The sequence below is a fragment of the Pinus tabuliformis genome, chromosome 9 (genome assembly GCF_031772625.1).
Source record: "Pinus tabuliformis cultivar Carrire ecotype Pingquan chromosome 9, CPIR1, whole genome shotgun sequence".
In the NCBI taxonomy this organism is placed as follows: domain Eukaryota; kingdom Viridiplantae; phylum Streptophyta; class Pinopsida; order Pinales; family Pinaceae; genus Pinus; species Pinus tabuliformis.
In genome coordinates, this window is record NC_142307.1 from 460,410,552 (window position 1) to 460,435,674 (window position 25,123).

The window sequence follows — 25,123 nt, forward strand, 5'->3', positions numbered from 1 at the left end:
AGCCCTAGCTCAAGGACCGTTCTCCTCCCTAGGTCACTTTGGGTTAGTGTCCTCATTAGGATCATTGCATTTGGATTTCAAAAGAAAACTAGTCCTTTGATCCTATTCTCCCCCTTAACCAAGTCAAGCCCCTCCATGGTTGGTCAACTTCACACCCTTGACCTAGTTTGGGTCCACTTGGGTTCTTTGTGGTCCCGCAACTTCATAACTCAAATTCCATGAAGATTACAGAGAATCCATTCCTCTATAAGGATCCTTAAGTCTAGGAAGCCCCTTGTCAAGGCATATTCCCCAAACCTAGGCTCAAGTATCCCCTTAGCCCTTCCTGGAGAGCCCATCACCTTGCTTCTTAAGCAAGTAAGCTATATAACTGAGCCTCTCTTGTGAATAGGCCTTAGGAATCACTCTATATCTTATCATTGGTCCATCCATCCTTGTGGCTCTTCTCATATCGAGCAATGTTACTTGGGAGCGGGAGCGACATTTTCCGAAGCTCCCGCTCTGGGAGCTAATTTTTATATAATATATATATTTTTTATATTTCGATGCATATATGTCAACAAAATCATGTAGAATGATGAACTAGATATAAAAATCATAAGAACATAGATTGAACCATATAACATCAATCATCTAGAAGTTATAATCTTAATCAACCACGTCCACAAGTTACTAACATACAACATGTTGAGTCTCATGATTCATCAATCTTAAAGTTTCAAGGTTTCAAAATTCAATACATAACATTTATCATCATTGATCACCAAAGTTGTACTTGTAAGCTAAGTGTAACCATTTCAACAAAGAATATCTGACATGAAATGAAATTTATAAAATGAAATGAAATGAAACAACTTTCAACTTTCATGAAGCATCATGTTCATAATTCATTACCAATGAGTTATAATTGCCAACTTCAAAATTCAAACTTAAATTGTCATATATTGTTTCAAAAATTGTCATAATAAATATGAAAGAGTCAATAGTTATCAAAACTACTAAAAACTAGAAAAGACAAATAAGTCTATTATCTACAGCTTCCTCTTGCCACGATAAATATCTAATTTCTGAGCAGGTCGTGGTGGTCTTCTAGAAGTCTCCTCCCGCATAGTCGCATGACTATAACTAGAAGGCACATGTCCTCCACGTGAGGATGTAGATGGAGGCGACGACAACAAAGGAACAATAGTTGGAACTCGAGCACTGGCATTGCTACTGGATGGTGGGGGTGGCATGGTTGTTGTTGCTTCATCATCATCTCTCAAAAGTTCTGCTTCCAATTCTTCAAGATGTATAGTGCCATCCTCCAAATTATCGTCTTCTGGGTTGTCCCAAATTTTATATGCTGGATCCTCATAAGCCCGATCATAATAATGACTCAACAACCTAAAGTTGTCGTGCACATAAACCAATCTTTCTACCTGGTTTTCAGTGAGTCTGTTTCTTCTCACATTATGTATGAAGTCATAGGTGCTCCAACACCTCTTTGTAGAAGAAGTATTTACAACCGTGAGAGAATTTTTTTTTGCCAATTTTGGCAAAAGTCCCATGCCGCCATATGCTTCCCACCATGTGAGAGCATCAAATCTGTCTCTATCTTCCATTGCATGCAAAGAACCAAACAAACCAGTGCAACTGAAGTATCTTCCTAATTCAAGACGCATATTAGCACACTCCTCCTTGTTAGGTACCAACTTGTCTAGTGCTTCCATATATCCTTTAGATAACTTTGGATCTGTATGGGGTTTGATCCTAACCCCATCCCCAGGTGCAGGTTGGCCCAAACAAGATGGAGAGTAGTATTTTGGTATACGGATATACGCCAAGGCATGTAGTGGAACATTAAGTTTATTCCACCGTGCACACACACAATTGTGAATCATTGTATACAAGTTGGGATCATTTTCCTGAACAATATCTTTTATTTTCCCCAACATGCTATCCATCTGCTCATACACCTTCCCAATCACTGGTTTATCTGTCTTTGGAAAACGAATCATGCTATAAATGGGCTTGGTGAATTGCAATACTTCCCTCACACTTGCCCAAAACATACCGTCAAGAGTAGACTCCACTTGTTCAAAACCTTGCTTGTCAATTGCATTTGGAGCCCTATCAGTGTTGTTAAAATCGCGATAAAATCGCGATTTTATCGGAAAATCGCGATTTTTTCCTCTGCCCGATTAAATCGCGATTTTTATACCAAAAAATCGCGGACTTTTTTTTATAGCGATTTTTTCGGAAAAAATCGCGATTTTTATAGAAAAAATCGCAGAGGCACGGGGCAGCGGGCTTTTAATAGGCGAAAATCGATTTTTTTATGTCATTTTGCTGTTTGCGCGCGGAGGAGGAGGAGAAGAGGTGAGGGAGAGGAGCTGGAGGGTTTCCGTCGAATTTGGGAGCGAATCCAAGTGGTTTTAGGAGAAATCCAAGACAAGATCACCAATTTGTCCATAAAAAAGGTATGTAGATTAATTTTTTTTTGTTTTGCTTCTATAAAAACTTTGTTTTTCATTGTTTTTAAAGAATTTTTTGTAATTTTTCATTGATTTGGGATGGGTAATTTGTTATGACTATGAGAACCAATTTTTTATTTTTATTTTCTCATTTTTTTTAAACATTGTTTATTTTTTTTGAATTTTCATTGTTTTTTGGCATTTGCCATTGGCATTTGGTTGGGTAACTTGGGTTTAGAAATTGGGATTTTGGAAATAATTAACTTGTAATTTTGTAAATGCTAAATTGTAATTTGTATTATGTAATCCTAAATTCCTATTTCCTAATCCTTATTTTTAATTTTTTCCATAGGTTTGCAAATTCAAAATTCAAAAACAAACATGCCAAGGAAATTGGATCCTTTCTGGGAATATGGTGACCCTAAAACTCCGAATGATAGACAAAACTTGTATTGCAAGTTGTGTGGAAAGGAAATATTCGGGGGGGTGTACAGGTTGAAGTTCCACCTTGCACAAATCCCTGGACATGATGTGGGGCCCTGTCTAAATACAACTGCTGAAATTATCCAAAAAGCCATGAGAGCATTGGGAGAATTAGAGCACACTAGAGAGGCCAAAGAAGAACTCAAAAGGCAACTAAAAAGGTCAGTTGAAGGAAGTGGGCCAAGTGGCACTGGTTCTACTGCAGCGTCAGTCAATCCGGTAGCTGCATCATCATATTTTGTTCCTCGAACCACACCTGGTTCACAACCAACTATTGGTTCAATGCTAAAAAGAACTGAAAAAGAACAAGCTGACAAGTTGATGACAAAATTTCTCCTCTGGAGTGATATTCCTTTCAGCATTATAAGGAATAATCCATTTTTCCAACCTACTGTTGATGCTATTGCCAGTGTTGGCCCGGGGTACAAAATCCCTTCTCTTCATGATTTCAGAGGCCGGCTTCTTCAAGATGAAAAGCGTGACTGCACCCAAAGATTGGAGGATTTTAGGGCATCATGGGCACAAACAGGATGCACTGTTATGTCAGATGGTTGGACTGACCAAAAGGGGAGAACCCTTATAAACTTCTTGGTTAGTTGTCCCAAGGGGACTATGTTTATCAAATCTATTGATGCAACTCATCAAATCAAAGATGCAAGAACTTTATGTGATTTGCTGGATGTGTTTATTTTGGAGGTGGGTGCAGAAAATGTTGTCCAAGTCATAACGGACAATGCTGCAAATTATGTTGCTGCTGGTAGAATGCTTATGGACAGGCATCCTACTTTATTTTGGACAACTTGTGCTGCCCATTGTATTGATTTGATGTTAGAGGACATAGGGAAAATTCCCTTTGTCAAAGAGGTTGTTGACTCATCAAAAAGCATCACAAAATTTATTTACAACCACACATCTGTGCTTAGCTTGATGAGAAAATGCACCAACAACAAAGAGTTGGTGCGCCCCGCCATTACACGGTTTGCGACGAGTTTCATATCTCTTCAATCCCTCTTGAATTCTATGTGGGATTTGAAGAGAATGTTTCTTTCAGAGGAGTGGCGTGCTTCGCCAATGAGCCGCAAACCAGAAGGAGAAGCCGTGTGCAGACTAGTTTCATACCAGGAAGACTTCTGGGCGGGAGTGCAGGAGGTGTGCGCTGTTACTGAACCTTTGGTAAAGGTTCTTCGGTTGGTTGATGGTGAGAAGCCCGTAATGGGCTATTTGTATGAAGCCATGGACAGGGCCAAAGAAGCCATTCGGTCCTACTATGATGATAAGGGAGATGATGGGTTTCAGAGACAACTCCTTCTATGGGCAGTCATTGATGAGCGATGGAACAACACACTCCATCGTCCCATTCATGCTGCTGGGCTTTTCCTGAACCCTGCATTTTCTTATGCATGTGGGTTTAATTTTGATGTTGAGGTCGTGGAAGGATTATTACCCTGTGTCCAGAAGATGGTGAGATCTCCAGAAGAACGTATGGAGATCTCTAGACAAATTGAGCAATATAAGTTGTCAGGTGGCACATTTGGCTTTGAGATGGCTGTCATTGATAGGACGATTAAAATGCCAGGTATTTTTTAGTTTGTACTTTGTAACTTTGTTTCAAATTTCATTGTCTCTTCAAATTCCATTTTTTTCTTATGTTTATTTAAAATTTTATTTGTAATTTTGTTGTAGACGCATGGTGGAAGATGTATGGTGTCAGAGTACCCCTTTTGCAAAAGCTTGCCGTACGCATCCTCAGCCAAACATGCAGCTCCTCGGGATGTGAGCGCAATTGGAGTGTATTTGAAAAAATACACAACAAGAAGCGCAATAGGTTAACACTTAAACATTTAAAATATTGCAAATTTCCAAATAAATTTTTGAATTCATTAAAGTTTTAAACAATATTTTTTTTATAATATTAATTATTAATTATTATTTCATGAACTTTGTACAGGTTGGAGTCCCATAGACTTAATGACATGGTCTATGTCTACTACAATCTTCGATTGTGGGTGAGACAACTAGAGAAGACACCTGATACGGAAGCCATCTCATTGGATGGGATTGACACCACTGCTGAATGGAGGGTTGAGACCGAGAGGCCTCTCATGGATCCCACTGATGATTGGTTAGTGCAGGATGAGGGGGAGGAGGAGGGGGAGGCGGAGGAGCAGGAGCAGGAGCAAGAGGAGGAGCAGGTGGAGGAGGAGGAGCAGGAGGAGGAGGTGACACCGCCTACCCGGGCTACCACTACCACCAGTAGAGGACGTGGTCTCCGTCCACCTCAGCCTCCTGTAGCTGCTACTACTAGTTCTTCAGCTTCTAGAGCACGTCAGACTCCACTGCCATTTCCACCAGCACAGGCACCAGCTTCTACATCTAGAGGGAAACAGAAAGTTGTGCCATTTTCTCGCAAGAGGGGCAGAGGAAATCAATAGGATTAGACTTTCATTTTATTGTATATGACATTATGACATGATGAGATACATTATCATATTTTTTGTTGATATTTTGAGGCTGAGTTGGGACTCAGGACTTACTATTCAGGACATGATTCAATGTTATGTGTGATTTTAGCGCTAGAAATGATATTAAACATCTTATATATTAGTTTTTTTATCATATTTATGTGTCAATGTATTTATTTTATGTTGTAGATGGTTTAGATATTAAAAAAATTGAAAAAAAATGAAAAAAAATGAATATTTTTGTGCCAAACGCTTTTTTCCCGCTTTTAACGATTTTTTCCGCTTTTTTCCCGGCGCCGATTAAATCCCGATCGCGCTTTGTGCAACATTGAGCCCTATCCTTTAATACCTACCTGTGTTGACTTGATACCATGCTAGCCAATGACTCTCTTACCTTCAAAAGGTACCTGAAGGTGAGGTAAAAGCTAGCAAATCTAGTCTTCACAATCTTCAACAACTCCAATCTTGAGTGACTGCGGAAAATCCCATGGGTTTTGCTATGATTTGTAATAAAATTTATCATTTTTTTTCCTCTCTCCTACAAATCACTAATCCATTTGTATTGTTGGTTTTTGTTCTTAATAATATCATGCATCAAAAGGTTCATTGTGTGAACCAAACACCCAGACCAAAATATGTTGGGGTATTTATCCTCAATAATTGCTACCGCTGCCTTACAATTAATAGCATTATCAGTGATGACTTGGATTACATTGTATGGCCCAATACACTCAATTGTTTCAAGTAATGGTTCTGCAATGTTGATGTCGGTCTTGAACTTCTCCGAGTAATCATATGCTAAAAGGAAGATGGCACCACTAACAGACACAACAAGAACACTTATCAATGGCTTGCCTTTTACATTTGTCCATCCATCAGATACAATGGACACCCCATGCTCATTCCAAGAATTTGTCATTTTACTCAAAGAATGTGCTATTTTTGTTTTTTCATGATCAAGTCCAACGATTCTAGCCTTGTCATACCCAGGGCTCTTGTATCCTTTGGGGGCATCATTTATGGCAGAAACCATTTCATGCCAATAAGGTGAGCGAAGAACATTGAATGGTATCCCACATGCATAGAGAAACTGGTAAATTTTTGAATCCACATCATTCCTACACCCTTCGTCAAGGAAATCTGATATGGTTCTACGCCTTAAAGAGATGTTTGTTCTTGTGCCTCCATATCCACTGCCATGGGAGGATGCTGATGGAGTTCTTTGTGCATGTGATTGTGAGCTATGTTCAAAGAAACCCTTTGATTTTTTAGATTTGTATTGGGCTTCCTCCTCTTCCCTTATGTATTTGGCTCTTTGTGTTGCTGACACACTTACACAAGCTTTGATTCCTATTTGTTTATCTCCATCCCATGGTCTTTTCCCATAAAGGTGTCTTTTGGCACAAGTGTATGAACCTGTGTAAGTGTTGTTCTAAGTCACCTGACACGGGGATTCGAGATTTGATGGATACGGGGATTCGAGCGTCGGATATGGACACGTTGACCCCCTGGAATAGGACACGTTCAAATATGTTATATATATATATTTAAAATATATATACTCAAATTCTCATTCATGATACAAATTCATTGATTCAAACATAGATCTTCATCTAGATGTAAGTTTTACAAAGTAACATTATGCATACAAAATTACAAATACAATTGTGACATAAATGATAAATGATAAATGATAAATTAAAAATTTATAATACATATTCAATTCATCAATGATCCAATAGGAGAAAGACAAGATAGTAAGATAAAGATATTATAGTTTTCTCACTAAGTCATCAAAATCAAAATGTGTTACTATTTACATATGTAGTGCAATGCCAATGGCAAATAGAAATAGCAAATACAAAACAGCTACAACTACAAGTCTACAAGTATACAAGCCTCAAGGCAGTAGGTAGCTCATGACTCATGAGTCATCAATCCTCATAGTCATCATCAAAATTAGCATCACTGTCCTGATCATCATGGTCACCACTGCTCTCCTCTACTGCATCCTCCTCCTCTGTATCCAAAGTCATCTCTGCATCTGCTGGTGTGGAGGATGACCCCTCTATAGTATCAACATCATCAAATCTGACAGGATCTAGCACTTACCTGTTGCTTGAATCTCCTTGAAAATGCTCCCACACCCTTTGCTCCTTGCTCCCAAACACCCACAAAAAATCCACAACAAAATAAACAAGTGATTGTGCAAATAGAATGGGGAAATACACCTTTATAACGTTGTGCGGGTTCTTGATTTCCGGATTCTTGTTCGAAAACCAGGATACGTTCCGGATTCGAAGTGCCCTGATCGGGACACGTTCTGGATTCGAAGTGTCTTGATCGGGACACATTCTGGATTCGAAGTGTCCCGATTTTTGGACACGAATCCGCCCAAATTGTGTCTGATTCGCCGGATTCGGGACACGTAGGGCCTGGGGGACGAATCTGGTTTCATAGGTGTTTTTGCAATGGGTGCATGTAAATTTAGTGGTTCCACCCCCTTTCCTTGCTTTAGGCCTAGAAACATATTTCCATAATGGGGTTTGGTCTTGTTTATTTTTTGTTCCCTCATCATCTCCACTCTCTTCCTCCTCACCAAGGTACTCCTCTCCAAGGTTTTCATCAAATCCACTATAACCCACTTCTTCATCCTCTTCATCATGATCAACCCTCCTTCTTCTACTCTCCAACAGCATAATAACAAAAAAAGGAGCCAACAACAAGAAAATGTCAAGCCATATAGCAATGATGTTTGAAGTTTTGAGTTTGCAAAAAATGGAGGAATGGGAATGGGAAATAGAGAAGAGATCATTTTTACATATAAATGAACATATAAAAAACAAAAATGCTAGATTAGAGTGTAGATCCTATCTCTTTGGCCTTCAATCCCAAGCTCCAATCTCCCTTGCAAGTTCCTCAAGTTCCTTCACTCTCCCTCCTCAACTCAAGGTCCAAGCTCTTCTCTCTTGCTCTCTCCAAGCTCCAAACTCTCTCTTGCTCTCTCCAACAAAGACAAATGGTAAGTAATGGGAGGGGAGAGGGGCTTTTAACCTTTTTGCCATACCCTTCCCTCCCTTTCCTCCCCGTCTGCTGCCTGTCCCTCTCCTTCCGTCGCCCGACCCTCCCCGTGCACCACGCGACCCTTTTCGCTTGCCGATAGGAGCGAAATTTTGCTCCTAGAGCGAAAGGGAGTGGTCAAGGAGCGACCGCTCCCTAAATCGCTCCCAAGAAATCAAGGAGCGAATTTTTTTTTAAGGGAGCGCTCTCCCAAAATTCGCTTCCTTCGGGAGCAATTTCAGGAGCGCGCTCCTGAGGTCGCTCCCTATCCGCTTTCGAGTGGAGCACGCTCCTGAGGTCACTCCCTATTCGCTTTCGAGCGGAGCGCGAATCAGGAGCAGGTTCAAGGGGGGGGGCTCCCACAACCCTTTCCTGGGACTCCTCCCATCAGTGAAAGTCCATAAAGAGTAGGGATGCCTTACCTGAGGTGACAGTGGGCTATTGCTCCATTGTTTCCCTCAACCTAGTAGTTTCTCTATAGGATCTCCGATCCGCTCCTAGGACCCCTGCTAGTTTGAGCGATAACAAGTTTTTCTATTGTATGTTGTCTAAATGCATATTTTTTTTGGAAAATATTGGTAAATTATTATATGTTAAATCTAGTTTCCTTGAGTTCCCTAAAGGACTTGCTAGAGAGTTTTCTTCTAGTTAATTTCTCCCCTCATAAAAAGATAATTAGGGTTTGTAAATGAAAACTGGGGTTTTCCCCTTACTACTTACATAGATTTGATATCTCTTAAATTTAGCCCATAAAGACTCCATCACCCAACTAAGCAAAGGCACCTGGATCCTTGTGGTTGTCAAAATCTACCAAAACCTTTTTTGTTTTCCCTCATTTTATTTTCCTAATCCCTTTAAGGCAAGCCACTAGGGCTAGTGCAAGGGCTGAATTCAACTAGGGCTTGTTGAAGCAAGACGTTGGAGCTTCTTTGGCTTGATCTCACCTTGATTGACCTCATAGACTCAAAATCTAATTCTTTTTATGCTAAAATTTTCCCTAGTAGGGTTGACGTCATTAACCCTAGGAAATTTGTGCCATTTGTTGACCACTTTGTGTCAACTACCTTATAGTGGTGCACATGTTTTCAAATCATTCCATCATGTTTGAGCAATAAAACATCCAAAGATCATCATTATTCTTCAACATTTTTGTCAAGATTGTAAACCCAAATTCTGCAGCCCTATGGGCCGTATGTAAAAATGATTCTAATATGTTCATAAAGCCATGTAACATACCTAGGTAAGCTTAAGAATTTTTAGTAGAGTTCCGCTCTAGGGAGTTTTTTAACCTCAACTAATTATTTATGTTTTCCTAAACAACAAATAATTAGTGGAGTTTTTCTCCCATGCGTACCCCAAAGCTAGAGTTGGGACTCGATGGTGATGTCTTAGGTGAGTCCTAGTGTATAGAGTCGATGTAAATTATCATGCTAGATCATGTCTTGAGTCTCGCAGAATTTGGTTATGTCTAGAGGTCATTTTTAATTGTCAAAGTTCCTCTTCTAAATGACATTTTTATGTAATATTTGATGTAAAGATGTAAAGGGGTGTTGTCCATAGAAGTTATAGGTTGTATGAGTAATCATAATTAGACCTCATTGCCGAAATTTTTTATTTAGACACACTTTGAGGGTGGAAAAATGTGTTTAAACCCCTCTAGAGTGATATTTTCTATTTTCTGGGAAAAAAGATGGCAAATAATTAGCCGGAAAATAGCCAAAAAAATTAAAAGTGAGAAAATAAAATCCCCTCTAAGTGGAAAAACGATTTTTTGGAGAAAGTGCACTTTCTCGAGGAAAATTAAATGTGAAGGACTCATTCCCAAGGCGAAAAATCCCACAAAAAAATTCGTTGGACCAAGGGAAATTGATTTCCGTGGGGAAAACAATTTTTTTTTGGTCCAATTGGTTAAATTGAATGAGGGAATTTCAAGAAAATAAAATTAGAAAAATACTTTGTGGTTCTACATCTAGAGGGAAAAAATTATTTTTTGAGGAAAATCAAATTAGTGGACCAAAGTGGTTAAGTGAATGGGGAATTCTCGAGGAGAAAAATTCGAAAAAAATATTTTTTGGAATAGGATCAAAGCCACCTTCAACAAATTCGAATTTTTTCTTCTAGATCAAGGGTTAGGATCAAATTTTGGCATGGATCAAGCTTCAACTACCTGTTATTCTCTGGGATCAAGTCAAATTTGTGCACTTTGTTGGACCTAGCCGTTTTCCACTTGGAGTCTGGAGAGGGATCTAGATCTCTCATTTTTCTATAAATTGAGCCTAAGGCTCGTCGTATTAACATCGTTGGATGGTGTAATTGGCTCTAGAATTTCTATTCTGTAATATTTTTCTGATCAATAAAAGCAAAAATCTTTGGGGGCAAAGCTATGGTAAATTTCTTCAGTCTGATATGATAATTTATTCTGATTAATTGTGCTTTAATTTCTACTAGTGTTTTAATTTGTTATATTCATTAGCCATCTGGATTTATTGTAGCTTTCTTTCTCCTTTATTTGGATCGGGGAAACACATTTGATTAGGTGGATCTGGTGGATTTTGCTTGAACTACTAGACCTCCTTCTCTCTGTGCCATCCAATCCCTATGAATCTAACAAAATCTTTTGAAGTTGTGTAGAAATCATCTATTGTGATCAGATTTCAGGCATTTGGAGTAATTCTTGTTTGAGTCATCCATCTCCTCTAGTTAGGCATTTGGAGAAATTCTTGGTGGGATTTCTCAAAGACGTATCACTAAGACATCTTTGAAGGCAGTTTCTTGCTTTTTATTCAACCAAGATCATCTATTTACAAATTTATCTCATTTATTCTCAAGTACTCTTATTGAATATCTACTATTTGAAGAGCTTATTAACTGATCTAAGGGAAAAGGTGTCCTCATACCCTTAGATTAGCCTTGTAAATTAATTGTAAATATTTTTGTATATATCTTGTGAATACTTTTTATTTATTTATCTTGTATTTATTTATTTATTTTTATTTTTTTGTTTTTTTCCCGGGGAGAAAATTCGTAATTTCCATTATATGTTGAAAATTACATGCTGTAGATGCCCATAGGCATATGCAAAAACAGTGACCTTGGTCAATTGATAGTTCCAAAAAAAATCTATGTAAACCCAATGGGGTTGCTGTACATCAATAGTTACATATCAAAAAATCACCAAAGTGATCGCTGTTCAGATGTCCAAAAGTGCTGTATACATATATATAAACCTGTAATAAAGCCAAAAAATGCTGTAATTAGGGGCTGTCCACCCCCCGAAGCTCTTGATCTATATATGGCCTGTGAAAATACTGGAAGGTCCCTTCCAGTGAATGTTCTGTGATCAGCCATTCTCCTCGAGGATGATGTGATGCCTCTTTCGATAGCTTGTCCGCATCTTCATTACGCTCCCTGTAGATATGAGTGCCATAAATGTGATCAAATTGTGTTTTTAGAAAAACAATATCATCCAAAACAGTTCTTGGAGTATATGCATGCCATGTAGCTGTGTTGTTAAACCAATTTATCACTGTTTTGGAATCCCCAAAAATTTGAATGTGTCTGCAATTTTTGAGAATGGCAAAATGAATTAGGTGTAGAAGGGTGATCAACTCTACATAATTATTTGTGCCTTTGCCTAAGCCCATGCAAATGTGGAAAGAATGTGTGACTGAAAGCTGGATAATGACACCCCCCCACATCCTTATGCTTGAGCTGCTCCATCAAAGTATGCCCAGGGCTTTGTTGTATTAATCTATTCCTGAGAAATGATCCTGGGGCGATTTATGTGTTCTTCATCTGGAATTTCCTCATAGGCCGAACTGATCTTTGGTGGAATCAGTGCCCAATTAATAGGCCGGTCCCGGAAAATGATATTGTTTCGACACATCCAGATGTGCCAAGAAACCAGAAGTGGCAGATTTCTGCTTTTAGGAACCGAAACAGCTCCCCACCAACTGTCCCAAGCAGTAGGAATGTCTACACCTTGCCAGCTTAGATTGATGTTAAGGGTGAATAGAACTTGCGACCATAACTGTTTTGAAGTAGGACACTCAAGGAATATGTGCTAGTTGGATTCCTCTTCCTGATGATAGAGTACACACCAGGAAGGTCCCATAATTTCCCTTTTCCTTAAATTTACTCTTGTGGGTGTTTTATCCTCAATGATATTCCACATTAGTAAGATAGTGCGCGGGAGAGCTTTTCACTTCCAAAGTTGAGTCCACCAGCTCATTTGTCGATCCGGTTTTGCCTTTGCTTGGATGTGATCATACCCATGCTTGGGCGTCTAGTGACCATTTTTGGAGAGACCCCAGAGCAGTTCGTCCTTGTCATCATTGAATTGAACATGGGATTTTGTCAGAGCTTGCCGGTAATTTTCCCACTGTCTTTCCCATTGAATCGGAATGTGCCAATCCTCACCTGTGTGCCAAGCTTGATGAAAAATAGATGAGTTGCGATGATCACCAAGGTGAGAGATGTACGGGACACCTGTGTTGTTAAGAAAAGTAATCAGCTCCGGAGGAAGCTGATATGCATTCCCACTACCGGTCTAGGGATCAAGACCGATGCACACTGAGGGCTAGAATTCAGATCTGTCTAACAATTTGTTTGTACGTGGATTTGTCCCCTTGAGAAGGATAAACGAATTATTTTTGAGGGCCAAACTGTCCTCATCCTTTGCAGCCTTGGTCATCATAATCTTTCATAATTTTTTGAAAGCTGCAACCCTTTAAGGTTTCCTCTGCTCATAGTCGATTTTTTCTTGAGGGTTTCAAGTATAATTTAAAAAAAAAAAATTTACGAGGTTATTCTAATGCTGGTTTCACCTTGCAGACCTTGGAATGATTTTCTAGAGAAGCTGAGGGCTCCTTTTCCTCTCTAAAGCTGAGATCTTTAAGCATAATATTATCTTGAGGTTTTAATTTTTTTTTTTTAAGTGTAATTTGTCATAGCCGCAGGACTGAGGAGCTTGATCTTTTCATTTTGATTATATTTTTATTGACACTTGTTTTGCAGAGAATCTGAATTATTTTTGAAGTTTTTTTTAAACAAATTTTTGGGAGATAAACCATTAACAAATAGCTCTGATTTATTGCAGATCTTTTTTGGGCTAGACCGCAGGGGTTTAGAGGCCATTTCCTCTAGGTTGCAAGCTGAAAAAGGTGTGGTTTTAATTGTGTTCATTATTGACTAATCCTTCATTTCTTTTGCAGAGATTTAATCAATTTTTTTGGAAGGGTTTTCATTAAGTTTTTGACAAGAAATTTGTGGATCTAACCTTATATTTTGCTAGGGCCATAACCCTGTTTGGAGGCTTTTTTTTCTTCAATTGTGTGAGCTTAGGAGGCTGATATCATTCACTGGTGCAAAGAGGCCTTTGGGTCTGAACACTTGATCATTTGCCAAATATTTTGGAAGGCCAAGGGCCTTGAGACCTATTGACCCTGCTGCCTATACCTACCTACAGTTAATGAGAAAAGCCTTTAACCCCAAAAGGCATAGTTGGTGGCAAGGAACTAAGAGAAGGGGCTGTAACCTATTCCCTCACGCTTGAAGCTTGATCAAAAAAGGATTTTCTACACAACTTCACCAAAACCAATTAGTTCCACATAGAAATATTCAAATGCAATGTATATAATTTCTGGAGATATTTTTGACACCAACTAAAATATTTCTCTACCTAGAGCAATTAAACAATTTTTATGCTAATATGAGATAGTTGCATATCAACATAACTTGAAAAACATGAAGGAAATAATAGTATGAGGAAGCAAATAAAAATATAAGAATTTACCATATACAAGGAGAAGAACACCTCACAAGTAACCTCAAAGTCTTTTGTGTTATATTGCCAATGAGTGTACAATCCATTAGTGTGTCCTCAAGCCCAATAGCTCGTGTTACATGATACAATATGAGAGCCCATGGCTCTATTATATAGAGAGTTGGGAGAAAATCCCAAGGAATAATGGATATGACAAATGGCATCGGAGTAAATTCCAAGAAAGAGAAAGTCGAGTACCAAGTGGAGATGAGAGGGACATCAAGGAAAATCGAATTCCATATGTGCACCCAAGGAAAATTGAATTCTCTATGTGATACGGTAAACAAATCCATGTGTGAACCAAAACAATGAGATAACTCCAGTTGAACATCCAAACTTGAATGTGGTGCCACCTCAGATGATTCCAATGAAGCTCGGCATAGATCCCAAGGAACTGTGTGGTACCCTCCAAGAGAAACTCGTATTTCCCCAAGTGAAGTGCTAAGTGCAGAAGAACTAGAGCTAAAGTGAGACAAGCTCCCATGAAGTCCTCAATCGAAATATTCCATCGAATATTATTTTAGTGCATCAACTCCTCCAATAATTTCAATTTTCCACATAAGCAACTACTACATTAACTCCAGGGAATTCGATTTTCAAGAGATATTGGTGCATTTATGATGTAAGGTGCTTGGTCATCGTCCACATGTCCCTTGACTCAATTACTTGACTTCGGATAATTTCCAAGTCATTTTGTCACATGGAATAATTTATTTCTCTCTATTTAATTTATTTCTAGCCTAATTTATTGCCACATTTTCCACTAAACTTAGGAAAAGTGGGTTTTGGGGGTCCTAAACACATTTTTGACCCCTCAAAGTGTGTCATAGTAGAAATTTGAGGGTGAGAGGTGTAAATTTTATTACTCATACCCCATACAACTTCTCTAGACATCACTTATTACATTACAAATACAATTTTTATTACAATTTCCACCTTGCGGGAAATCTAAAAAATAAAAAAATAACTACCTAGACCTAACCAAATTCCACGAAATTTTTTGTGTAATCTAGTATGGTAATATACATTGATGCTAGACACTAGGACTCACCCAAGCTCTCACCATCAATCCGTACTCCGACTTTGGGTTATATTTGGAGGAAAAAACTTGATTAATTATTAAGTCAATGTAGGGAGATGATAATTAACCAAGTGCAAAAAACCTCCCAGAGTAATACTCACTTGTTGGCAAGGTCTGAAGCTACCTAGGCTTGTTACAGGACTCCAAACTCATCATACTAGCATCACTTATTACAATTCCTCGCAGGGTGTGGAATCTGGGTACAACAGAAAATGATAAGAAGAAGAAGTAGAGTTTTAAAAATTTGTTAATCTGATGATACAAGTTTCCTTTGGTACATCCTTGGGCATGGAGTCTTCAGATAGCCATCAAGTGCCACTCCAGTGGTCAACATTTGGCCCCATATGGGGATGCATGCTAGATATGAAGTGATAGTGTGCAAGAACCTAGAATTTGCTTCCACCAACAAAAGACATATATCAGCAGTATCCATTCAAAATATCATCATATGAAATCAAGTACAAAAATGAAGAAATGAAAATTTATTCTAAGAGCATAAATGACATTTATTCATGGAATGAATCTACTTTAACAACAATAATGACAAAGAGTAGAGTTAAAAATACGATACAAAAGATGCCATATGGCATCAGATGTCCTCAATGGAATTCATGCTGAGAACCTGCTTACTTTCAGGTAGATCAATGGGCTGCTTTTTTTATGTGCCCTATCCAATTCTGAATATCTTACGACTTTGATTCGTCCCTATTGATTTCTAGTAGCATCAGATGTGCTTTAAGCCTAAAAATATGTAGGGAGGTTAGGACACATGTATTCCACAATACCCATAAATCGTTTTGGGAAATTCAACCCAGAGACAGTTTTATTAAAATAATTAATTATTTTTAATGAGTGCCTAAGTTTAAACTTAGTAAATTAAAATAATTAAATGGTATTAATCCAAGTGAGGGTGAAACTTCTAGAAGAAGACCAAGATCGAGTCCAAATGATTTGAGCCATTGATTAGAATCTAATCTGGGCTGTTGATTACTCAACTGGAGGATTATAAGAAGGACTTAGATGGGCATTTGAAAAACACATCAGAGAGAGATCAAGATGTTGATTTGGGACAGTAGCGGATGTGCTCTAGCCACGAATATTGGTGGAGAGACTAAGGCACATGAGATCTCCAATACCCAGAAAGGGTTTGGGTAGATTCTAAACAGTTTGGGAGATATTAAAATAATTAATATTTTTAATGGAGTCCCTAAGTCTAAACTTAGGGAAAATAAAATATTAATGTGAATTAATATAACACTATGTTAGAACGGTCAAAAAGTCATGGATCAAGCCAGATCTAATCTTAGCCATTGATTAGGGACTTAATCTCGGATGTTGATTTGTTAACGAGAAAAGTATAAGAGGAGGCTTGAGGGTCACTTGGAGAACACACCAAGAGACCAAGATTTCAACTTTCTGGGGTTGGGTTTGCTAAGAAAGTTGAGAGAGTGATAAGAGTTGTAGCTGAGGGGCAGTGAATACAGAAGCAGAGAGGCAGAGATAGCACCGGGAGGATCAACGCAATAGTCAGAGAGAGGGACGCAGAACTGGCCAAGGGTTCACGCAGAGCCAGCCAGGGCTCACGCAGAGGCAACCAGGAGCTGCACAGTGCCTCAGAGGGCTAGCGTGAGTGACGCAGAGGGCCAGAGGACCGACGCAGTGCCTCCAGAGGCTGACGTAGGCCAAGCCAGAGTGACGCTGGGCTAACGCTGGGCCAGAGAGAGATGACGCATGTTGAAGTTTCTAAGTTTACCTAGTTAGAAACCCTTCATGCACTTTATCTGATTTATTCCTACTTTTTATTTTCCTTAACAAGTTATTTCCAATGTAAATACTGAAAATAAACACTAGTGGATGCTCAACATATTACAGATCAGAAACTAAAGGAAACAGAAACAAACACACCATATGACACCATTATTTTTGGACTAATGTCCTCCGAAAAACCCAATGTGGGAAAACCAGTGCCGCTATCTGAGGGTTTTCTTATTAAGCAATATTAGAGTACAATCTAGGTGCCAAAACTGGCCTACCCAACAGGTAATACCTCTCAGTTTCTGACAAAGCTCCTGGTTGAAACCTCGGATAATCCTTCCGGCCGCTACTGTCCCAATTTGCCCTAGAAACCCCAGCGTCAGCCTCTCTCTGGACTGCGTCAGCCCCTTTGTGCCTCACGCTAGCCCTGCGTCACCCCGGATGGGTCTGTGTCAGCCTTGGGAGGCCCTGCGTCAGCCCTCTGGCCCTTTGTGTCAGCAACGTTGACCTCTCTAAGGCTCTGCGCAGCTCCCAGATGCCTCTGCATGGCCCTACGTGAGCCCTAGTTGGCTCTGCATGAGCCCTGGCTGGCTCTGCGTCACTCTCCTTGGCTACTGCGCTGCTCCCTCGACACTATCTCTGCCTCTCTATCTCTCTGTACTCAAATGCCCCTCACCTGCATCTCCCGATCACTAATTCTATTCCTCTTAGCAAACCCCGCTCTAGAGAATAGAATGACTGATCACTCTGTGTATTCTCCAAGTGACCCTCAAGCCTCCTCTTATACTTTTCCTGTTGACATCTCAACGGTCAAGATTAAGTCCCTAATCAACGACTAAGATTATATTTGGCTTGATCCATGTCTTTTGGACCATTCTAACACAGATTCATATTAATACACATTAATATTTCATTTTCCCTAAGTTTAGACTTAGGGACTCCATTAAAAATATTAATTATTTTAATATCTCCTGATTTGTTTCGAATCTGCCCAAACCCTTTTTGGGTATTGGAGATCTCATGTGCCCCAACCTCTCCACCAAATTTCGTGGCTAGAGCACATCCGATGCTATCCCAAATCAACACTCCCTCTTAGCGAGGACTGTGCTCTAGCAATACTCCTCACTGAGTATTACTTTGATCATTTGGCATCGGTACCTGTGCTGATGCTAGGCCTTCCTGCCCAACATCCTTTGCATTGCTGCATCCTATATTGCTGCCCATGGTTCTGCCACTGCCACTGTTGCATCTGTACGATAGCTCCCTTTGCATCTATGCTGCTGCCGGTCCATCCTCTCAGCACTGCATTTGCATTGCACCTCCTCTCATCATGTTGCATCGTGCTGCCCATTGCTGCACTACAACTCAGTTACTGAGAAGTAAGTAACTGATCTCCTAACTGACCTCCCTGTTGGGCTAGAAACACCCACTGATGCTGAAGCTCCCTCTGCTGCTAACAAGTGCTCCCTCTTTGACCTCTGCAGTGCTGCAACAACTCCCTACATCTCGCACCGTTGTACACCTCTCTGTGCCTTCCTGCACTGGTGAAACACTCCTATGCCTCTCGCATTGCTGCAGCCTGCTAGCTCTACACTGTCTCGGGACTATCTCTGCACTGTAGCTCTCTCTGCCACTCCATTTGCATCCGTCTCTACCCACTCAGCGAGTGCTACTACTCCTCGTCGGGGCTCCCGTAGCAAGGTTTAATCCAAGAGGCTGGGTACCTCGAGGATCTTGCCCCTAATCGCCTATAGTCCATCCGACTACAGCTCGATGTCTCTCCACTTCCGCTCAAGTGGTGCGTGTGCACTCATGGCACAATCATCATCTATCAAAACTTCCTTCTCTGCCTGTGTTGGCGCTACCTTAGTCTCGGAAGACTCTCCCTTACTGTTCTTCCTTGGACACTGGATCGCATAATGACCCAACGCCCCATAGTGGAAGCACTTGATCTTGGAGAGATCTTTCTTCTTCCGCCTTTCCTGCTTTCCCTCAGATGCTAGGGCCACATCCTCCTCCTCCTGCTTGACCTTGATCCTTGTGCTGCTGCTACCTGTCTTTGATTGCCGTCTAATCTCTTCCTGGCGAAGAGCTGCGTACATCTCGTCCCAAGGTGGGAGAGTCCCTCTGCCCAGGATACTTTGGAAAAATACTTCCCAATCTTCTGAGACAACATTCAGGGTTGTGCTCACCATAAGTTCTTGATTCGGTGTCGCTCCTATAGCAGCCAACTGGTCTCGAATCTCATTCACTCCTCCGAGGAAGGTGTCAATCGATTGACCCTTCTTCATCTGATACGACCTCATTTGGTTCTTGAGCAACATTCTTCTCTGCACAGAAGTATGCTGATACAACTTCTTGAGAGCCTCCAACATCTCAAATGCCGTTTCCTTCTCGGCTATATGTGGTACCACATGATCCTTGACCTCGTCAAGGATAATGCACTTGGCCCTCGCCATTGCCTCTTCGTACCTGTCATTATCATTGGGGTCGATAGGACAACTATTACCTTCAAGGCGAAGTTCTTGACACGATTTATGTCAAGCACTGATAAGATTCTGGCCTTCCAGACTTGCAATGTTTGATGCTCCGTCCAATCTATCCTGGTCTCTTACCCAGTGTAGTGCCATGATGCTCCTCTACTTCCCTCCTGGAAGTTCTCTGTTCGACTCCTCTGAGTCTCTACTTCTCGTCTGGAAGTTCTCTTCTGGACTCCCTTTGAGTCTTGATTTCCCTCCTGGAAATCCTTCTGCCGCTTGTCAAGATGCCCCCTACTCTGATTGACTTGTGCAGTTGCACTGCTGATCCGGGTTCCTCGGCTAGAAACCCTTGGTAATAACTCCTCTAGCCCTACTCTGTCAGGTACTGTTCTGATTACAGTACCTCACCAGCTCCACTTTGCAGTATTCCTGCAGCTTTCTAGACCCCAACAACTACCTCTCTGTGAACTGCGTCAGCCCCTTTCTGCCTCATGCTGGCCTGCGTCACCCCGGATGGGTCTGCGTCAACCGTGGGAGGCCCCTGCATCAGCCCTCTAGCCTTTTGCGTCAGTCACGTTGGCCTCTCTGAGGCTCTGCGCAGCGCTCGGATGCCTCTACGTGGCCCTGGCTGGCTTTGCGTCACACTCCTTGGCAACTGCGCTGCTAGAAACAACCTCTGTCACATCGGGACCGCTGTTTTCTACTACTGTAGCTCCGCTTGGTTGATATCTTTTAGTCCTCCTATGATTTGCAATCACGCTCTGATACCATTTTAAAGTTTCTAATTTAACTTAGTTAGAAACCCTCCATGCACTTTATCTGATTTATTCCTACCTACTTGTTATTTTCCTTAACAAGTTATTTATAATGTAAATACTGAAAATAAACATTAGTGCATGCTCAACATATTACAGATCAGAAACTAAAAGAAACAGAAACAAACACACCATATGACACCATTATTTTTGGATTAATGTCCCCGGAAAAACCCAATGTGGGAAAACTGGTGCAACTATCTAAGGGTTTTCTTATTAAGCAATATCAGAGTACAATCTGGGTGCCGAAACTAGCCTACCCAACAGAGAATTTCCTTGGCAGTAATACCTCTTAGTTTCTGACAAATATCCTTGCTGAAACCCAGATAATCCTTCCGGCAGCTACTCAGCACTAATCTGCCCCATAAACCCCAGCGTCAGAATCTCTTTGGACTGTGTCAGCCCCTCTGTGCCTCACCCTAGCCTTGCGTCACCCCGGATGGGTCTGCGTCAGCCTTCTGGCCCTCTGCGTCAGCAATGATGGCCTCTCTAAGGGTTTGCGCAACTCCCGACTCCCTCTGCATGGCCTTGCGTGAGCCCTGGCTGACTTTGTGTCAATCTCCTTGGCTACTGCGCTACTCCCCCAACACTGTCTCTGCCTCTCTGTCCCTCTGTACTCAAATGCCCCTTAGCTGCATCTCCCGATCACTAATTCTCTCTCTCTTAGCAAACCTCGCTCTAGAGAATAGAATGACTGATCACTCTGGTGTATTCTCCAAGTGACCCTCAAGCCTCCTCTTATACTTTTGCTGTTAACATCTCAACGGCCGAGATTAAGTCCCTACTCAATGGCTAAGATTAGATCTGGCTTGATCCATGTTTTTTGGACCATTCTAACATAGGTTCATATTAATACACATTAATATTTTATTTTCCCTAAGTTTAGACTTACGGACTCCATTAAAAATATTAATTATTTTAATATCTCTTGATCTGTTTAGAACCTGTCCAAACCCTTTCTGGGTATTGAAGATCTCATGTGTGCCAACCTCTCCACCAAATTTTGTGGCTAGAGCACATCCAATGCTACCCCAAATCAACAACGCAGTCCCTAGAGGCTGACGATGGGGTTTCGTGGGGCAGATTGGAGCTGTAAAGCTGCCAGAGTGTTTATCCGCGGTTTCAGCCGAAATATCTGCTTCCAAGTAGAGAGGTACTACTACCGAGGTTTTTATTTGTTGGGTGAGCCGGATTTGGCACCCAAATTGTATTTTGAAACTGCTTAATAAATCAAACCCTTAGATAGCTGCACTGGTTTTCTCGCATTGGGTTTTTCCAGGGACATTAGTCCAAAAACAACGCTGTCACTTGTGTGCTTGTTTCCGTTTCCTTTAGTTGATGATCTATAATGTGTTGAGCATGTACTTGTATTTATTTCCAGTATTTACATGGTAAATAACTTGTTAATTAACAGAACAAGTAGGTAGGAATAAATTAGTAAAGTACATAAAGGGTTTCTAATGGGTTAGACTTAGAAATTCCAACACAAGAGATCGAATTTCTCAGGGAGGGTAGTACAGCAGTTGCTAGAGAATCGATCAAGGTGATTTCTTGCAGTGAGGGGCAAGGATAGTAAACCGGGGAAGCTTTATAGATCTGGGGAGTGCAAGGTAGAGAAGGCAGAGAGAAGTTCAGTAAGGCAGCGCAGAGCTTTAAAGGGAGTTCGAATTCTAGCTAGGAGAGACGAGATTCAGTTCAGGAAGTCGGGGTGTGACACTGGAAGGCCTGGAGATTGAATTTCCATTCAGTAGGAGGTCAGCAGAGGGATTGACGCAGAGCCCAGCCAGAGTGACGCGGTTCTGTGTAGGGTTGATGCAGAAGCTGCGCAGAGGCAGCGTGGGGCCAGTTAGCAAGCCCCTGATGAGAATCAAATCTCCCAGAACAGTGTGAGATTTCTCTCGCTAACATTTTTGCTAGTTTTTCTCTGTATTAGATAGCCAGTTGGGCATCCAACGAATTGTACTTAGATTTACTACTGCATAATAATCAAAATCCTTAGTTGCTGCGCCAATTTTCCTGCAATGGGTTTTTCCAGGGACATTTGTCCAAAAATAACTGTGTCACTTGTGTGTTATTTCTTTCTTGCTCAGTTTCTTGTTTCCGCATTTAATTTAATTGGTGAAGGCTGTAGTGGATTAGTTTCAGTATTTGTTGTAGGATGCAGTAATAATTTGTTCAGTAATTTAACAAATAGAAGAAACTTAATCATTTGTTGCAGTAGGAATTTGGATCTTCCAAATTTTCACATGGTATCAGAGCGCAGGTGAAGCAAGAGAGCAGAGTCGAAAGAGCCTAACGCTGAAGAGGAGGGAATTCGAAGTGCTGCTTAGGCATCAAATCGAATCCCCAGAGGGATTGCGCAGTCCAAGAAAGGAGGGAAAACTTTTCGTGGTAAAATCTTTCTGAGTGAGTCGTCAGAGAGAGATTTCCAGATCCAAGTTTGCCAATGTCAGAGGGAGCAACACAGAAGCTTCAGCGCATAGCAGTTTTCTGCAGCGGTTGCTGGGGCAGAAAAGCGTCAGAAGAAAGGAGATACTATTGAGGGAATATCTTCCTCAAAGAATTCTTAGCCAGAGAATTCGATTTCTCTATTGCTGAGCAACTGTCGACAGGAGTAGATCTACTAACTCCAGCAGGGAGTGCATAGGCCAGCCCAACAGCAACGCAGAGGAGAGAAGAGCCAGTTTGACATTTCGTTAGCAGATGGCAGCTAGTGGGTTAAGAGATCAGGATTGGTTGGATGGTGCATCCAACTATGTGATTTGGAAGGCAAGGATATCATGTCTTCTGGATGAGCACGCTATCAAAACCTGTGTCGATAGTGTGGTAGCTATACTCACGGATCCAGATCCGCTCAAGAAGTACAAGGGTGATATGGAAAAGGGCAAGCGATTGATTCTCGATGGAGTGAGAGATCACGTAGTATGTCACATTGCCGGCAAGGACACTGCCCAATAGATGTGGGAAGCATTGGCTACGCTATACGAAGGATCTTCCGAGCAGCGGAAGATGTACTTGGAGCAGAAGATGAGATCCACGCAGATGCAGAAGGGGGAATGCATTGATCCATTCCTAATGAAGCTTCAAGAAATCCGAGACTCATTGGCAACTGTGGGGTCAACACCTCAGCCTACCAAGATGGTGAGGCTGGCCCTGAATTCAGTCTTAGAAGAATGGCAAGTGTTTGTCCAGAGTATCCTGGGCAGAGAGAGATTGTCAGATTGGGAAGGAATGTGGGCCACTCTTCAGCGGGAAGAGATGAGGAGAGACTTAGTCAAGTGCAAACTTGATAACAGCAGCAGCAGTGGGACGAAGCCCAAGGAGGAGGAAGAAAATGTAGCCCTTGCATCAAAGGGGCAACAAGAGTAGCGAAGAAAGAAGAAGGACGTCTCAAAGATCAAGTGCTTCCGGTGTGGTGAATTTGGTCACTATGCTACACAGTGTCCTCTCAAGAAGAAGGACAAGGACAAGAAGCATGATCTGAAGGTTGCATCTGCAAAGATCGAGGAGGAGTTTTCCATGGTTGCCCAGATACCTCCACGGGAGAGGTGGGGTGATCTAGTACTGTAGTTTGAAAGAACTGCAGATGGGCAGGATCCTTCAGGAGTCCTCTCTCTGATCAAAACCTTGCTACAGGAGCCCATATCAGAAGTAGCTGGATGGGCTAGTGTCAGTTGGTGTAGAGGAGTGTCGGAATGACAGTTGCAGTGGCTAGGAGCGCTAGAGACTAAGCAGCGTAGAGTAGAGTTGGCAGCAATGCAAATGGCACAGTGTCGAATCAACAACAGCCCAAAGGTTCAGAGGGTCAGCGCAGAGACTAGCAACAGTCAGTACTCCAGTAATAGATGTATCATACTGAACACATGTTCAGTAAATTTGGATGCTTTTCTGTTGCTGATGCAGTAGCAACAATAAATGGAGAAGGTTGCAGTGCAGATGCAGTGTTGGCAATGGCAGGGTTAGTAGCAGTACAAACGCAGCATTTGCGCAGTAGTTGGTGGACAGTGATGTCAGACATCATCAGTGCAAAGGGAGATGTTACAAAGTAGGGTGATGCTTCAGCAGGTTGCATTACTAGAGCACATTCCTCACTAAGAGGGAGTGTTGATTTCTGGTAGCATTTGATGTGCTCTAAGTCTCAAAATTTGCAGGGAGGCTAGAACACATGTATTCCACAATACCTAGAAATCGTTTTGGGAAATTTCACCTGGAGACAGTTTTATTAAAACAATTAATTATTTTTAATGGGTGCCTAAGTTTAAACTTAGGAAATTAAAATAATTAAAGGGTATTAATCAAACTGAGGATGAAACTTCTAGAAGAAGACCGAGATCGAGTCCAAATGATCTGATCCATTGATTAAAATCTAATCTGGGCCGTTGCTTACTCAACTAGAGGATTATAAGAAGGACTTCGATGGGCATTTGAAAAACACATCAGAGAGAGATCAAGAGATCAAATTTCTCAGAGAGGGTAGTGCAACAGTTGCTAGAGAATCGATCAAGGTGATTTCTTGCAGTGAGGGGTAGGGATAGTAGACCGAAGGAAGCTTTCCAGATCTGGGGAGTGCAAGGCAGAGAAGGCAGAGGGAAGTTCAGGAAGGCAACGCAGTGCCATGTAGAGGCAGTGCAGCTTTAGAGGGAGTTCGAATTCCAGCTAGGAGAGACGAGATTTAGTGCAGGAAGTCGGGGTGTGAGACCGGAAGGC

General features: G+C 41.2%; 1 protein-coding gene across 1 annotated transcript in view; it reads left to right on the forward strand.

Annotated features, from left to right (window-relative positions):
• Nucleotides 1–25,123, forward strand: part of LOC149149181 (uncharacterized) — a 135,579-nt gene that overhangs the window by 91,766 nt on the left and 18,690 nt on the right. Inside the window, exon 2 of the mRNA XM_089445559.1 lies at nucleotides 13,560–13,623. Within this exon, the coding sequence (XP_089301685.1) occupies nucleotides 13,560–13,623 (64 nt within the window). The remainder of the gene's footprint in view (nucleotides 1–13,559; nucleotides 13,624–25,123) is intronic.